At 35.3% G+C, this 15,703-nt stretch overlaps 3 protein-coding genes across 4 annotated transcripts; 1 reads left to right on the plus strand and 2 right to left on the minus strand.

Moving 5' to 3' along the window:
• Window positions 1–925: 925 nt before the first annotated feature.
• Window positions 926–6,480, minus strand: LOC106177889 (STING ER exit protein). Its single transcript, XM_013560822.3, has 7 exons — window positions 6,263–6,480; window positions 5,541–5,655; window positions 5,124–5,165; window positions 4,545–4,677; window positions 3,591–3,680; window positions 3,222–3,314; window positions 926–2,821 (listed from the first exon to the last, which is right to left on the minus strand). The coding sequence occupies exons 1-7, from the start codon at window positions 6,381–6,383 to the stop codon at window positions 2,771–2,773; spliced, it is 645 nt and encodes a 214-aa protein (XP_013416276.1). The 5' UTR covers window positions 6,384–6,480; the 3' UTR covers window positions 926–2,770.
• Window positions 6,481–6,490: 10 nt separating this feature from the next.
• LOC106177884 (cyclin-dependent kinase 9) lies at window positions 6,491–10,175 on the plus strand. Of its 2 annotated transcripts, none has more exons than XM_087009236.1 (4): window positions 6,491–6,700; window positions 6,950–7,031; window positions 7,337–7,439; window positions 7,641–10,175. In XM_087009236.1, exons 1-4 carry the CDS (start codon window positions 6,612–6,614, stop codon window positions 8,486–8,488), a joined length of 1,122 nt encoding a protein of 373 aa, XP_086865362.1. In that variant the 5' UTR covers window positions 6,491–6,611; the 3' UTR covers window positions 8,489–10,175. The 2 variants fall into 2 exon arrangements, with proteins under 2 accessions (XP_086865362.1, XP_013416261.2); XM_013560807.2 differs by having other exon boundaries at window positions 6,494–6,700; window positions 7,337–7,427.
• Window positions 10,176–10,375: 200 nt separating this feature from the next.
• Window positions 10,376–14,937, minus strand: LOC147763099 (uncharacterized). Its single transcript, XM_087009229.1, has 3 exons — window positions 13,294–14,937; window positions 12,874–12,962; window positions 10,376–11,540 (listed from the first exon to the last, which is right to left on the minus strand). The coding sequence occupies exons 1-3, from the start codon at window positions 14,549–14,551 to the stop codon at window positions 10,902–10,904; spliced, it is 1,986 nt and encodes a 661-aa protein (XP_086865355.1). The 5' UTR covers window positions 14,552–14,937; the 3' UTR covers window positions 10,376–10,901.
• Between the last annotated feature and the right edge of the window lie 766 nt (window positions 14,938–15,703).

The raw sequence follows: 15,703 nt of genomic DNA on the forward strand, positions 1-15,703 counted from the left end.
TTATTTATCAACCTAGAGTTGGCATAGCATCAAAATCATGGCCTTAGTTCTGATACCCTGATCAGATTAATCCTAACGTTAAGGTCATATTGTGTATTTTCATTACCTAGGCTATGAAAGCCACTTATTTCCCCCCGAGATGAGTGACATATTATCTAATGTGAAAGGTGAAGTATTCCATTTCCATGACTTGTGAATACAACTTTTTATTATTTTTTCATATCCATGAAATGAAGTAATTATACCATGAGTTTTGTGATTTTCAAATCACATTTTCAGTGAGATATGAATGATTATAATAAGTTTTATTTGCTGTGATTTGTGAATTAATGATTTTATTTCTCGTGAATTGTGATCACTATATTTCCAGTTTCCAATCATTACCTTTCGTGCTACAAGATTATGTTGGTATTAGATCAGGCTGGTCGCATTACATGGGCGACAAAAATTAAAGAAATACTTTTTAGATACGGTTTTGGGTTTGTATGGTACAATCAGGGTGTTGAGAATGAGATATATTTTTTAGAAATTTTTAAGACAAGAATGAAAGATTGCTACATTCAAGAATGGAACGGCCAGTTACAGAACTCGTCTAAATTAAATTTGTATTGTACATTTAAATCTGTATTTCAAAAAGAAAATTATTTATTGTTGAATCTCCCAAAAGCGCACTTAGCTGCTTTCGCCAGGCTCAGGTGTGGAAACCATAATCTTATGATTGAAAAAGGTAGACATGACAACATACCCTCGAACGAGAGGGTATGCACACTATGTAAGGATGAAAGAGAAAACGAATATCACTTTTTGTTAACATGTGAGATGTACAGGGACTTAAGAACAAAATATATACCAAACAGGTACACCTGTCAACCAAATATCCAAAGGTTTAGACAGCTTATGTCTTCCAATGACAGAGATTTGATGATTAACCTGATTAATTATGTTTATTATGCCTTTAGAAAAAGAGAATCTTTTTTTGCAACGGATAGTGCACGTACATGAGCTCTCCGCATGCGCAATAGTTACGTTATATGAACCATTTACATTTGTAATCTGGGCAAATGCCTTTATAGGGAAATAAATTAATATGTATTAAAGTCACCTTTGGTGCACTAAACCTGGTACAACCTCTTATGTAAGAGGGTCACAAAGTTACAATTAGAAATTGGAAATAACTGAGGATTCTTCCTGTGTAGCATCCTGTTATTTAGTTTGCTTATATAGGGAATAGAAGGGCAGCTTCAAGATTAACTTAAGAGTTAAGTTGAACAGCCGTGTTTTACCCCTACCACTACTTATACTGCTACAAGATCTAATAAAATAACCAGTAGTAACATCTTTGAATAGGCATGGTTTGATGTCTTCAAACAACACAGATAAATGAAAAATTCATCAAATTTTGACAATTTGCTATAAATCTAAAAGCATATGTTGATATTACTATATATCATATACTGAGGCTAAATGAAGGCTGTCTTCTGCATTATTTAATTGCATACAAATCATACTGAATTGACTTGCTAGTCCAAATAATAATAATAATGATGCAATATTACATAATGCTTAACAGCATAGCCACCACCAATCTTTAACAATACACTGCATGTAACATGGATATTTAGGACTACCAGTCTTCAAGCCCATGGAAATTCAGTGTCACGCCTTGAAAATGCCAAAATGTAAATAAGAGATAACTGTAATGAAATGAGTCTATTTCCATTCAACATCTTTACATAAAACAAAATAATACACTTAGTCATTTTTTGTACGATCAACTAAGAAAATTGCAAAGTTTTGGGTGGATCTAGGTGTTTAGAAGGTAACGGAAATTTTGTTCAATTTTTCATTTCTCATTCCACCCAAAAAGTATTTAGATCTTACCTTAAGATATGTGATTCTAACTGACACAGGATATTGACCAGGGCAATCTGTAGCAGGTGGCACTTTCATTTCTGATGTGACACTTTCTTATCCATTTCTGATGTGACACTCATGCTTAGTTTAAATACAAAGTAAATTTCAAATACATTTCAGTGATTTTAATACATTTTCATTTTACTGACATATTCATACAATTTCATATGTTTTAACATATTAAAATAGTCTTTTTAACAAATTGTACAAAGTTAAAGTGTTACTTATACACTGTAAAACACATTTGAATCAGATCTTGACAATACAGACAACAGTGAGCTGTCAAAATTAAAGGTAAGCAGAATGGGCATTTAAGAAAGTTTGATTGCTGATTTTCAGCTACATTCTGTTTTCCATTTTCAGTATAAGCTATGTAATGTTACTTATATGCTGTAACACACATTTAGGACTGATAATTTGGCTTTATCCTCAAGGAAGACACTGCAAGAACAATTCATTTTAACACAGGACACTTCCCAATGTGCTTGCTTTTGTTTATGGTCACCATTTACACAGATATCCTCTAGTGCAACTGTTCAATTTTACAGACAGTCTTATATTTCTAAAAATTCAACACTTTTACCACTTAATCTTCATTTTCAAAGCCAAATACAAAAATCCATCTTTTTTTATGTATCTTAAAAGTGCATATGTAAAAAAATGACATGGACATTTTTTCTAAAAGATAACCATAGATGGCACTCAGTATACAGTAGTCAAGTTGCCTGTCCCATCATCCTCTTAATCACATATTTTCACACATATTGACCAGACAGCAGTGAACTGGCTTGAACAGATCACAGCCTCTTTTCTGGTCTAGCTTGATAACCGGAAATTCTCAGTCAGCATGATCTCATCACTTGTCTATAAGCGTTCCTTTGACACGTTTCTTCATTGCTTCGTCAGTCTAAAATTGGACAAGTACATCATTGTGTAAGTCTTAAAGAACCTACTAAGTGTGAGTAACATCTTATCATTACATCTTACAAAATATCTGATCACATATAACATTTATACTCTGTTGATAAATTTTCCCCATCATGCAGTTTAAAAACTACTTGGAATTATCAAAACCATTCCTTTTTACGTTCAGTTAATGAAATTCAAAGCAGCACTTGTGAACTACAAACTTCAATATAAAACAATGTATATTTCAGAAAATAAAGATACAAAAATTGGAGTTTATTTTCTCCCCCGAATGATATAAAAAAGTACTTCAATTAATAAATTTATAAAAAGAGTTGAATAAGTTTGATTAATTCAAACACACCCATGTAAAAAGTAAGGAAGTCTATAGAGTAAATTACCTGCTCTGCAAACTTCCTCTTAGCCATTCCCTTCCTGAACAGTTGTTTTTCAATTACTTTTGCATTTGCTGCATATGAATCTGCTATTTCTTTCTGAAAAACAGAAGAAAAAACATACAAGTAGGCATATTTGATAATTTATCTTGGCATATGGAACAGTGAATTGTCAAGTATCTAATATTAAGGAATATGACACTGTATTTACACTACTTCACACACTTTAATGTCATTATGTTGGACCAGATATTTATATACTATGAAACAAACTACAAGATTCTCCATCGCTTTTTAATATCTATTTAAATACTTGTGACCATTTATTAATTTTTCTTTCACTGAATTATGTCAACAAAAGCACATCCTACTTACTGCCTCTATTTCTTCTTCCTCCTCATCTACTGTGGACACAGTGACAGAGCTAAATTTACCCATATTTTTCGTGTGCTTTGTTAGAGTGACCTAGAAAAAACAAGAAGGTGACATAAACACAAAATTCAGTATGTCATCATATGGTGACCTCAGACTTGGTAAGGCCCTAAACTTTGCCAGAGCTGTAAAAAGCTTGTGGACTCCATGCTAAAGTTGTGTAATACCCATAGTTCTTGCTTACTCTGAAGTGCCGAATAATAGTGCCTAGCGGAATAATTGTGCCCCCTGGAAAAATTCTGCATATTTAATAATAGTGCCTAGCAGAAGAATTGTGCACATGTAACGACAGAGCCGCGACAGAGACTCTTGGCGGCATGCGTTGACGAGCTACTTTAATTTAAGCTGAAAAACAAGTTTGAGAGTAGTGCTTGCAACAGGTCATTAATAAAAATTAACTTGTCCTGTGAAACGATCATTAACATTTCCAAAACGTTTAACAGTATTTCCAACCGGCACAATGTTGCCAAATAATTGAGCCGTGTGGATAATGTGGGGAAAATTATTAATCGTGCCTGGAAAATATGATCGTGCCGGGTAGAAAATTTCCGGAAAAAAAATGATCGTGCTGGCACTATTATTCGGCACTTCAGAGTATTTACTTATGTCTTGACCTGACATTTAAATTAGAAGATTCTAAATCTGTGTTTAAAACTGCATGATACAAAAGTTAACCCATAAATTGGAATAACAACCTCATTTCATACTGGCACAAAAACAATTATAATTGTCCTAAACAACATTTTTTACAATGCATTACCTTTGAAGGTGTAGAATAAACCAGAGTAGCATCATCTTTAAAGGCAATTAACACTGCAAGCTAAATTCATTATTTAAAAACAATATTTAAAAACAAATTCAACAATCTATCTGATTCAATCAATCAATCTTGCATACCTTCTTTGGCTGTGTTATCTGACTGTAAACATCTGCCTTGATTCCCTCCACTTCTTTCTTTAATGCACCGTCCACTATGAAGGTGACATTACTGCCTTTCTCTGTGTGCTGATAGAAGATCCATAGGCCGCACCTTCAAATTAACAGAAATAACACCACTAGATAAACGCAGTTTTGACATGAACGTCTGCAATGATCAAACCTAGCTGAACTTTTATTGAAAGATGATTAGGATCCCGAAAGTTTAATTAAAGCATAAAACCTAGCTGAACTTTTATTGAAAGATGATTAGGATCCCGAAAGTTTAATTAAAGCATAAAATCTATGAATTATTTTAACGTCTGTCTTGGCATCACTGGGAAGAGAAAGAAAGAACGAACTGTATCATAGACCTGCTCTCTTAAAGATATACTCTGTGTTTGAAAATTCCCCATAGTCAAAGTCTCTGTCTGTGGAATAAAGAATATTCCTTAAAATCTGAATCAAAAACGTATTTCTTAAATTCTTTAAAATGCCCAATTGCATAATAAAGTATTAAAAAAAATTTAAGTGAAAAAATATCCAAAATCGCTTTCTTACCTTTTACATTTTTTTCTATATTGTCTTTCAATACCCTCAGGTCTGAAAATAAATATTGCTCTTATTAAATTCAGATACCAGCATTACTGTGTAGCAGTTAAACAATACCTTGAACGTTAAACCACAATCTGCAACTAAGACACTTCTTTGTGTGGTGAGACAGTCAAAGAAGACTAGAGACATCATAAGATTAAATAGCACGAAAATTCATGCGTTAGCACTCCTATTGACGATTCTGACATATACTCTCTGTGGTAACACAGACAGTACATATCAGAATCGTCAATAGGAGTGCTAACGCATGAATTTTCGTGCTAAAGATTAAAATCATAATCTCCATTTACTGCTCTCTTTTTACTCTGTGTGTATTTCAAAGAGACCACAAGCTTATAAGGAATGTAACTCAGATTCATTTACCTCTTCAAATGAATCACCTCGTCATTATCACAGGTCAGCTTGTGGGCATGCTTGTGGCCATCTATTACCCTTGCATTATCCCTTCTTCTTAGTGGAAGTTTCTCCACAGGACAGTCTAATGAAATGTAATTTGCTTACAAATGTCAGGTAATATGACAATTAGCATGATATCAAAAGTACTTCAGTGAATCAGAAAAGCAAACTTTCAAATTGCTCATGTATAGTTTGAACTTGGCACTCCTGATGAAATTATGCGAATCAGTTACTTCGTCATGAAAGTGGGTTATGGCTACAGAAAGTTTGGAGCTAATACTTTACCATTTCTCAAAGAAAATATAAGTGAATCAGTTTGTTTACCTTGAATCATAAAATACTTAAAGTGCTCAGTAAAATTGTGCATTCATGAGGGGTTGGGTAAGAAAATTTGGGAATCTGCATCATTTATTATATATAAATAATTATAAATTTTATGAACAGACCAAATGACAAAAATAGCTTTAAAAATGTAATGTTCATAATTATTGTTGCAAGCCTAAATAAGGAAATGCCTTATAGGTTTTCATCAATCTTGGGCCGAATACAACCATTATTAAAATTGAAAAAAATCCATTACAAACGTCACGTTATGGTCCTAATTTTATTTATACACTATGGGCTATGTGGTCAAAGCAGAAAACAGAAAACTGAGTCAACTTCGAATCTTCGAGAGGCACTAGACTCACCAAGGATCAGGCTCATCTGTCCGCACAGACAGTAATATACATTCAGTGGTTTTTCTCCCTGGTATTCCTCCTGATCCTTAGTGTCTGTGCAAACAACACTACGGGATACGACCTTCGGCATGTCTATAGGTGTGCTTGTTCGTTTTAAAATTAAGTTTAAATCACAAAATTCAATCAGTCTCAGAGGCTTCTCGCAGGTGCGTTGTGTAATACGTCACATCCGCTGCGTCAGCAAAATCTGCGTTGCCCCGCCGGATGTTTGAAGTGCAGCGCAGAGCAATGAGAAACAGTTAGGTAGTTCTGTACGGTTAATCCTGTGAAGTTCCTCATTCGTTTTAATGTGTAAACTATGAGCAAGGTGGAAGACATCGTGTTCCCGTATTGCCAGGATGTCAACAAGTATGAAAAGTTGACGAAGATTGGCCAGGGAACTTTCGGGTAAATATGCCTGTTACATGAATGTTTGCTGCTACTGTTGGTATTTACAAAATAATCTGTAATTCTTTGAATATATCGTTCACTCCCATATATAGACTAAAAAGAAATGAGTATATCTGCTATGATGACACCAATCAATTTACTTTATGAAAGGAGTTTGTTGGAACTCTTTGCTTTATGGTTTAACTTAAATGATTTACCTTTTTGAATTATGCCTTTATGATCAGCGTTGTTGATATATGTTTTCAGAGAGGTCTTCAAAGCCCGAGATAGGAAAACCAAAAGATTGGTTGCACTCAAGAAAGTCTTGATGGAAAATGAAAAAGAAGGGGTATGAATTCTTCCCTCCCCCAGTTACCCAGTATCAACAGTACTTGATAATATTGTTACAGTATTGTAGTGGTTTAATTCATGTGCAATATTGTTTCCTCATATATGCCTTTTATTTATTCTTTTTTTTCAAAAAATTATACATTAATTTGTGAGTATTGATGGTGCTTATAAGTGTAAGCATTCAACATATACTGATTTATATTAGACAGATATGTTCATAGGCATTTTGCTTGATATTGTCATGCTTTTTCTCCTTAAGCTTTGCGATATATACATATATCATGGGTTTCTTATTAATTGCAGTTTCCCATCACAGCTTTAAGAGAGATAAAGATTCTCCAACTTCTGAATCATGAAAATGTGATGCATCTGATAGAGATTTGCAGAAGTAAAGGTAACATAGATGGTAACAATTATAATTATAATGTTCATATTAACATGATAGATAAATCTATATCGTTAATATGAAAGAGTAAGGTATCCAAAGATAGGAAGTTGACTTTTTAATGGAAATGATTTGCATTAGAATATAGTATGGGGAAATATTTTGCACTGTATTTATTTATCTTCTTATAGAATTATCTGTTTTTTATATTCAATCTTTCAGCCACACCATATAACCGATTTAAGAGTACATTCTATCTTGTCTCTGAATTCTGTGAACATGACTTAGCAGGACTACTAAGTAACTCCAATGTAAAATTCACTCTGGGAGAAATCAAGAAAGTTATGCAGCAACTGCTCAATGGATTATATTACATCCACAGTAACAAAGTGCTGCATAGAGACATGAAAGCAGCTAATATTCTGATAACAAAATCGGGAAAGTTGAAATTAGCCGATTTTGGACTTGCAAGAGCTTTCAGCATGAACAGTAAAGGCCAACCATGCAGGTATACAAACCGAGTTGTGACCCTTTGGTATCGCCCTCCAGAACTTCTTCTAGGTGAAAGGGATTATGGGCCAGCCATTGACGTGTGGGGTGCGGGGTGTATCATGGCTGAAATGTGGACGAGAAGTCCCATAATGCAAGGGGACACTGAGCAACGCCAACTACAGCTGATCACACAACTGTGTGGGTCTATCACTCCATTTGTGTGGGCCGGAGTGGACAAGTATGAATTATACCACAAGCTAGACCTTCCCAAAGATCAGAAAAGAAAAGTCAAAGATCGTCTTAAAGTCTACATCAAAGACCAGCATGCACTAGATCTTTTAGACAAACTGCTAACACTGGATCCTTCTAAGAGACTAGATTGTGACAAGGCTTTGGACCATGATTTCTTCTGGACTGATCCCAGACCCACAGATTTGGCAAAGATGCTATCCCAGCATACCATATCCATGTTTGAGTACTTGGCGCCCCCTAGGAGGAGAGGGGCACACCAACCACGCCCTGTTGGTAACAAACCTAACCCTGGTGTACAGGATCATCAGTTTGAAAGGATTTTCTAATTTTTTTTTCTTTTAGTATTTAAGAGTGTGTTAATATATGTAAATATTTATAGTGTTAAATGAAACAATTTTGTTAGAGTGCTGAAGTGAGCATTGTTTTACCTTTCACTACATAATGGCAGCTTTTTAGTCAGAAAGAAATATTTGCTCACTTAATTTTTTGAGGATAAACCTTATAAAGTTATGATGGCAAGTATAATGTGAAAATTTCTCAAGAATCTTAGTTGAAAACTTTGTACCAAGGTTAATTTTTGAAGTAGCAATACTTTTTAAAACAAGCCTAGTATAATGGACAGCACTAGTGATATGCAATTTATCAGTAATTGTGAAAACTATCTGTTGTACACAAAATTGTGTATTTGTTGGGGAAACGAAAGTTTGTGACATTTTCATGGGACAATGTGCAGCTGTATCCTATACTAGGGTGGCAGATTATAGGCACATCTTCCAACCTGTAACTTTTGACCAGATGGAAGCACTCTGTAGGTAGTTACTGTAGGAGATTCCTCAGTTAACTTCAATCTGAAGTAACAACCTATTCATAAGGGGCTGTATCTATCTGTCACAATATAACAAGTGATTAAAATCAGAGCAGTTAAAAGATTGACCATATTTAGCCAGAGAGATTACCTGTGAATATCTTGTGAAAAATCAATCTGTGGCCCTGGTAGAGGTAGTGCAGTTGATATTGTGACATCAAATCCTACATACAAAGTTCAAATGTATATAAGATACATGGTTGCTGTTTTTTTCTAATAATTTAGAGCTGATTTAAATTTGATATTGCAGTGAATGAGATAGTTTATAAATATGATGAAAAGAGCTTTTTGTCAACACAGAAAAGGGTACGCATTTGGTTGCTGAATATATGAATATTTTCTGTCATGGTATACCTTAAAAGTACCAATAAAGTATCAATACTGACTTTGATACAAATTTAAAAGATTCAAAAGCCAGCAGGTTTTGGAAAGACAAATTGTTCTGTGGTAGATAAAAATGTTGTTATTGTTAGTTACTCGTATCATATAACCTTAATGAGATACTCCAACAGTGGTTTTAAGCAGCAAACAACACTATTTTTATATCGTTATGAAGGTGACTGTGATTTATCTGAGTAGGTTTTGACTGGAACTTAGTGCCAATATGAAAAAGCCCCACCCGGAAATTTTTCTCTTAAATCTTTACACTTAAAATACTTATGCACTGAAAAGTTATGCACGTTTAAGAGAACATCTGGGAGCTGGATGTTGTAAATTCATTGTTTTCATTCTTGAGAAATATCAAGCAATACTATATTTTCATTAAAGATGTGTTTGGTTACTACTTGTAGTTTACATGTGCATGGAATGTTATAGTGAAACTGGCCAACTGTACACCAACAGTATAGCTGTTGAAGATGCCATTGCAGTTTTTTTCTTCCATTTTTTGTTCATAAGAAGTGATTAAGTGATATGAAGATGTGGGTATACTTTTGTTTTGTGTTTGCAACTCATTGGACAGAACCACATTCCATCTCAATTAATAATCTGTTGGTATTAATAGTTTTTAATTCATATTTGATACAGGTAAATGATACAATTGTTTGACATCTGATTTTTAACAAATAATCAGCTTTACAACAGCTTTTATTTTTCTTGGATTATGTCCTCTGATTTTTAGAATTTTAATAAAGTTTTAAAAAATTCAATTTACAGCTTTTGTTTTTACAAAATTTTAAAAGAATATTTTACTGGGGATAATTTTTGTCAAGTAAGTGTGTTATATGGAAATTTCAGCTGTGGTATGGTTGCAATAGGGATTTTTTCTCATATTCAAGCAGTATATCTTCGCGCGACATACAAATCGACATCCCCGCGCTTCGTTACTTAAAAAGACGGAATAAAATGATTTGTTCTGACTGTATGGTTTATTAATCCATTCCATTCATGTAACGATTTGCACCAACAGAGGGTATTTTGACATATAACATCAAATATGATGACTTTCTAACTTTTCTAAAACTTAGTAATCATACCGTCAGGTCTACGTATTTATGGTGTATTTATGATATCAAGAGTTTGTATTATCAAACACCAACATTCCACCAAGTGGTAGGCAGGAGAAAATCAATGATATTTATGCAATTAGTTTCAAATATCTCAAATGTTCAGTGCACAAAATTAAAAAAAAATGCACTTTCTAATCACCAGTCACCATTTCTGTTTCAATATACGCATGTATAAGGCGCAGTCTTTTGTCACTAATGGCAAATCATCACGCGTGGTAGCATTTATTAAATTAAATGACAAATTGCAAAGTGTATTGTAGTGCTGAACCACAGTAAACTAGACGTAATAGGCCATTGAGTCTAATTCACGTCATTCGGTCATCGTTGACAAAGGGCATGTCTGCCAAAAGACGCAATGCGTAATTTTCAGCCACATGGAGCAAACGCGCCCATGCTCACAAAGACACCAAAAGCACACACTGCGAATGCCCACTGAATTAAAAATTGATTACCACCAGAAACCATGGAATTTCCATGAGTATCTTTTGTCGTTGTTTCAACATTGGATTCAAGAGGGTTCTCCACATTGGTGCAGGGATTCATTACATCGCGCGAAACCATAATTTGATAATCAACATTGCCAAACGAAATAAACATGGCATTCGTACGCAGCTCTATGTCAAGCTCATCTCGAAAAGATTCAAATATTTTAAGGCCTTCTCGATAATTCTTTGACTCTTCCTTCAGTCTCACCTGACAGGTGAGTACTGCAAGAATACTAGAATTGTGCCATTCTTCGTCAGTGTCATTAGATGATATCTCGGCACATTTGCTGTAACGGGGATCCAAGAACATCCATCTCGTACTCAGTATGGCAGAGAGGGTAGGGGTAGGCGATATTGTGAACAGATCAAAAAAACGGCCTTTCCAAACCCGACAAACTCCAAGAACGTGCGAAATATTAAGAGGACCATCGGCACTTAATGCCAGTTTCAAAGGGAAATCCATATTGATGATTGATAGCGTTGGCGTTGAGCATTGGTTGCTTTCGTCGCCACAGATGTCCTGCAACATAATAATAAACATTGTTAAATATAAATATAGTGACATTTACTGATAAGGAGTTTAGAGAGAGTACTTTCACAGTTAAACGTGGAATGGCGTCCTGCAATAGCTATTTATTCAATGGTTTATCGATGATAAACCCTTAATTGACCCCAACTGTAATTTAATTTGAATAAGTTTGAAGTGTCTTGTAAAACATTAAAAACCACTATGTAAATTGTCACAATAATGCATCTGAAAGTCACCACAAAACTGAAATTAGAATAAAAAGGTAAATAAAACCTTACAGGATTTAGGAGCATACTGCGTAAGTATATGGATAAGGGATAAATGGCTTAACAAATCCATCTATGGAACAAAAAGAATATTTAAAGTTTTTCAAAACTATCTTTGAATTCTTATTCAATCAAACAATGAAAACAAAAATAAACAAAAGCAGTTTAGCGTTGATATCAATGGACCATCTAACTGTCGAAAATATAAAGAAACATAGCGATAATGCGTTTTGTCTCCTTGCAAAATTAAACGAAAATCAGAAACACGACTATTATTTCTACTAGGCCTCTGTGCAGATGTAAAATCCTTGAATTAACATTATTCTGAGGTATCAGGCTATATCATTACTGCGGTAAGTTATCAGTGCGTGCCGAAGTCAACATACGACAAGACCCTAGCTAACAGTAAAAGATTAATAATTTCTGGAAAATGCAAGTTTTCATCATCCACACAAGCGCACGCGAGCACTAAGTATTATACTTAACATTGAAAAACCTAACTTTACACTATCATTTTTAATTGCCGTTTTTTTTGTATTTCTACTCAAAAATAAGATAACAGAAAGTTATGTCAATTACATGTATGTGCCTAAGTAAGGGGGGACTTTTCGACACCTATTTTTGAATAAAGATAAGGTCAGGAAAAGTTATCTGACTAATGTGCCTAAGTAAGGGGAACTGGTCAATTGATCACGAAAAATGAAACCACATTATAGGGAAAAAATAGAAGGTGTGAATGGTAAATGACAATGTTACAAAAGACTCGCGTAAAGGCTAAGGCTTCACCAATCACAGGAAATATTTACAAAGGTAAGAACCAAAATTTTACGCCATTACCCTCCCCCCCCCCTCAATAATTTGAAAACCGTTTCTTTGGTAACTACATTTTCCATAAAATCACTTAAACCCACTAGATTTTCCAGTTCCTGAGGAGATATAAACCACTTTTATAAAGCAAGCACCGCTCAGGGAGTTGCAGTACCCGCAATGTACGTGAGCTATTTGGAGAGAGAGAGAGAGAGAGAGAGAGAGAGAGAGTCATGCTGGTGATAACTGACCTGACTAGCCTTTTGGCTACAGGACTCTGTATTTGATGATGGATTAATCAGCATACCGAAACCAGATGGATCAAAGGACCTTGCAACACCTACAAATAAACCACGATAAAATCGTAATACAAAAACGGTGTATTACATGCAGTGATTGGTTGTGATGTCAGTTAAACAGTATTTCACTGGCTTATGTACTCTATTCGGAAATAACATTCGGGTTTTCATCAATATTAACTTTTCCCATCAGGCATAATAAACGTTTCGTCACTAGCGGCTGAGAATGTATTATTATTTTTATTATGAAAAAAGTTTTTGGTTACACGGTAAATGGTATGTATTATTAAAATATATATTATATTTTGGTTTAATGGCATCATTCAAACAGGCAAATATACTATCAGACAAAGTTAAGACAGAAAAACAAACCCATATTTGAAGGACATGGCTCAACCCTCAGTGTTTCGTCACTGCTGTACAGGCACTTCCAACAAAATGCGTTCCTCAAGTAATACTCTTGTCCTCTTGCTGAAATAAAGTAGGTAAACAACTGTGGTCCAGAAGAGCAAAGTTCCCTATATGTAGGGTCAGCGTTTTGGTCACAATCATTTTCATTAAGCCGCTTGTTTCGTTCTGCTTCCCCATGTGAGAAACACCGTCTTCCTGGAATGGTTGCTGGTGACTCGAAATAAAGCATGCAGTCGTGGTTCTCCCTAACACCCTTCAATACATCAGCTGTACGCGTCATTGCACTGATATTCAACGCGGTACTGGTCACATATTCGTTGCAAGTTACGATAGGGGACCAATTATCGTATTTTTCAAAATTGTGGCACATTGCACAGTACCTATTTCGAAATGTCAGTTTTGTTGCGGGGTCAGAAACGGGAAGATGGCGCTCAATGTCATCGGCAGCACTGCGATTTTCACATCTGTCTCGTATTGTTTCATTTGTCCAGGTGGTTGGACAAGACGTTACCATCCAGTAGGATTTACTGCTGATACCTCTCAAAGACCTAGAGTCAAGGGATTGCCATATGCAGTCAATGTTATTTCGTCGAATATCTATCTCATTAGATAGCGCTGCTTGCACATCACTTGTTGAAATTCTGTCGCAAGGGTGGTATGGCTCACAGCAGTCCTCAAAAACGTTGCAGAGTCTGTCGCAGTGGCAAAATATCTGGATAAAGTCAAATCGAAAAGGTCTTGTTGCACAAAAGACTTTGGATGAAGTTATATTAAATGATGTTCCATTCCAGGGGTTTGACAAAATGTTTGGTTCTTTTGTATCTAGTGGTGATGATGTGGTTTCGTCCCCTTTCTGTGTAATGCCGTCCTGAAGTGTGAGGAGAGCCGTTGTTGCGTTCCAAGGGAAAGCCTTCCCTCCAGCTGACTTATCTTGGTCAGTTAACAGTGGAGTCGTCGTGGTTCCAGTGTATCTGTCAACTCTTCTGTTATATGCGCGGGTGGAAACTTCTTGTTCTCGTTTCGAATCTAATGGCGTTGTGTTAGGGACAGCCATAGTAGCGTTATGTGGGTACGTTGACACGCTGACGGTTTTGTTCGCTGGAACAGCTGCCAAAACACTGCCTTGCCAAACTATCATTGAGCCGACGAGAAGAAATAGAACATTGCTGATCTTTGAATCATCCATATTTTCAACCGACTTGGAAATATTCAAAAGCATAAAGATGTCCTCCGAGCTCCTTTATCTTTGTTTTACTTAATCCAATCCCTTTCAATGCAGTGCGTTTTACAAATACCATAGCGCTTTAAATAGTTCTTCGCAATTGAAATGCTCCTCCCATTTTTCTTATAAGAACCTATTAGTGTTGCCCATAATAAGACCATGACTTTGCTTTTGTCTCCAATAGAAACATCAGTTTGAATATAAACCCCTTTCATTGTAACCCTTGGACTCACCTGACCGACTCTACGTTGCATTGTGATTGGACTGATCTTTGCTCTTGATAAGCATAGTCATTGCCTTGTAAAGAAGGTGCTATTATGTGATCAGTTCACCATTGTGGTGGGTTCTAAAGTTTACAAGTAATCGAGAAGTAATATTTTACCATAACCAAGTACGAACCCATTTATTTGAAATGTAATGTAATAATATTAGGCCCCATTCAGAGGGGAATTGCTAGTTCAAGGTTCAAATACGGCTACCCACTACAAAACCGGCCGTCTAAACCTGCTAATAGACACAGTATAGATTCGCCGTGGGGAAGTATTCAAGTGGGTCGGCCATATTTGACCCTCTGACTAGTTAGTCCCCTATTCTGAATGATGCCTTATACATATATGCGTTTATTCAGTTTTAATGTACAATAATACCGCCGGTATATGTTTGTATAGGTATGTATATGTATATGTACTCAGGTGGCCAACACAATGGTTTTGTGTAAAGTTTATGGGGGGACTCGAGTTTCAAAAGTTCTCTCTTTTTAAACTGAAGCATATGTTACAGAGTGACATTGTGACACATTTTCACATCTTTTTCATCGTATAAAAAGCAAAGAACCTGCTTAGAAAAGGGCCTTGTTCCCTTTTCTCATTTCTGTGAGCAATCAAGAAGCTCTCCTTCATTCCCGGGTATCCAGTCTCGTCTGGTTGCCTTCGTATTACCACTGGCAGTGAAAAGTAAAGAATATAGGCAATAGAGGTCTTGGAAGAAATAAAAAACATGCCATGAAAATAAATATTTGAGTTTGAAAGCAAAGTGACATATTGTACATTTTATCTTGATAATATTTTAACAAAACCAGGAAAAAAAACATAAAACAAAACGTAGCTTATCATGCATCCAAAGCGTTTTGTTTTATTACAGTGACGAGGC

The sequence above is a fragment of the Lingula anatina genome, chromosome 3 (genome assembly GCF_051362555.1).
Source record: "Lingula anatina isolate TDL-2025a chromosome 3, LinAna3.0, whole genome shotgun sequence".
In the NCBI taxonomy this organism is placed as follows: Eukaryota; Metazoa; Brachiopoda; class Lingulata; order Lingulida; family Lingulidae; genus Lingula; species Lingula anatina.

What these genes read in the sequence shown, in the direction of transcription:
- LOC106177889 (XM_013560822.3), bottom strand. Translation starts at nt 6,383, where the DNA reads ATGCCGAAGGTCGTATCCCGTAGTGTTGTTTGCACAGACACTAAGGAT. An exon ending in TATAGAAAAAAATGTAAAAG is followed by an intron (nt 4,678 to 5,123) that starts GTAAGAAAGCGA and finishes GTTAATTTGAAG; the next exon opens with GTGCGGCCTATGGATCTTCT. An exon ending in AGAGGAAGTTTGCAGAGCAG is followed by an intron (nt 2,822 to 3,221) that starts GTAATTTACTCT and finishes GTCCAATTTTAG; the next exon opens with ACTGACGAAGCAATGAAGAA.
- LOC106177884 (XM_087009236.1), top strand. Translation starts at nt 6,612, where the DNA reads ATGAGCAAGGTGGAAGACATCGTGTTCCCGTATTGCCAGGATGTCAAC. An exon ending in TGGAAAATGAAAAAGAAGGG is followed by an intron (nt 7,032 to 7,336) that starts GTATGAATTCTT and finishes TATTAATTGCAG; the next exon opens with TTTCCCATCACAGCTTTAAG. An exon ending in AAGTAAAGGTAACATAGATG is followed by an intron (nt 7,440 to 7,640) that starts GTAACAATTATA and finishes TCAATCTTTCAG; the next exon opens with CCACACCATATAACCGATTT.
- LOC147763099 (XM_087009229.1), bottom strand. Translation starts at nt 14,551, where the DNA reads ATGCTTTTGAATATTTCCAAGTCGGTTGAAAATATGGATGATTCAAAG. An exon ending in GCCATGTCCTTCAAATATGG is followed by an intron (nt 12,963 to 13,293) that starts GTTTGTTTTTCT and finishes GTTTATTTGTAG; the next exon opens with GTGTTGCAAGGTCCTTTGAT. An exon ending in GTAGCCAAAAGGCTAGTCAG is followed by an intron (nt 11,541 to 12,873) that starts GTCAGTTATCAC and finishes ATTATGTTGCAG; the next exon opens with GACATCTGTGGCGACGAAAG.